The sequence below is a fragment of the Bison bison genome, unplaced genomic scaffold (genome assembly GCF_000754665.1).
Source record: "Bison bison bison isolate TAMUID 2011002044 unplaced genomic scaffold, Bison_UMD1.0 scf7180017864371, whole genome shotgun sequence".
In the NCBI taxonomy this organism is placed as follows: Eukaryota; Metazoa; Chordata; class Mammalia; order Artiodactyla; family Bovidae; genus Bison; species Bison bison.
In genome coordinates this window covers 11,945,227-11,945,812 of record NW_011494943.1, presented here as the reverse complement: position 1 = coordinate 11,945,812, position 586 = coordinate 11,945,227, and the positions used below count along the sequence as shown (strand labels likewise).

Below are 586 nucleotides of genomic sequence, written 5' to 3'. Positions count from 1 at the left end.
GAGGGCCGGGTGCCCGTAGCTGGGGCTGGGCAGGGGCCTCCCTGGCCTGGGTCCCGAGTCCTTGTCGCCAGCATGTAGCGCCTTGCAGTTCTTGCTCTTGGGGGAGGTCACACCCTCGTGGTCCAGCTTGACCAGGAACTCGCTGCCCGCCCGCCGCCGCCCGCCCTTCTCAGCCTCGGCCTTCTTGGCCCGCAACAGTTTGTGGGCACCCCCGGGCAGGCCAGGCCCAGCCCCGCCAACGAAGGGCGCGTAGGAGCTGGCCAGGCTGCTGAAGGAGTCAGCGCGGAAGCCGTTGCCGAACACGGGTGGCGCCACACTGTGCATGGGGAACAGGGCCTCGCGGGCCCGCAGCTTCTTGGTGCTGCCGTTGAGCTGGAAGAGGTTCTGCAGCATGCCCGGCCCCTTGCTGCCTGCTGCGGCCACTGCCTTCCGCTTGGTCTGCGCCACCGCTGACCAGCTCAGCAGGGGGCTGCCCCGGCGGCCCAAGAAGTGGTCTGAGGCACCGGCGGGGGGCTTGGCACCAGAGGTCAGGAGCTCTGCTTTGCCTGGAGAGAGGCCAGGTAGAGTCAGAAAAACCACCCGCCCA

General features: G+C 69.1%; 1 protein-coding gene across 1 annotated transcript in view; it reads right to left on the bottom strand.

The window, feature by feature from the left end:
* Positions 1-586, bottom strand: part of BAHCC1 (BAH domain and coiled-coil containing 1) — a 58,019-nt gene that overhangs the window by 3,920 nt on the left and 53,513 nt on the right. Inside the window, exon 28 of the mRNA XM_010856528.1 lies at positions 7-545. Coding sequence (XP_010854830.1) covers positions 7-545 — 539 coding nt within the window. The remainder of the gene's footprint in view (positions 1-6; positions 546-586) is intronic.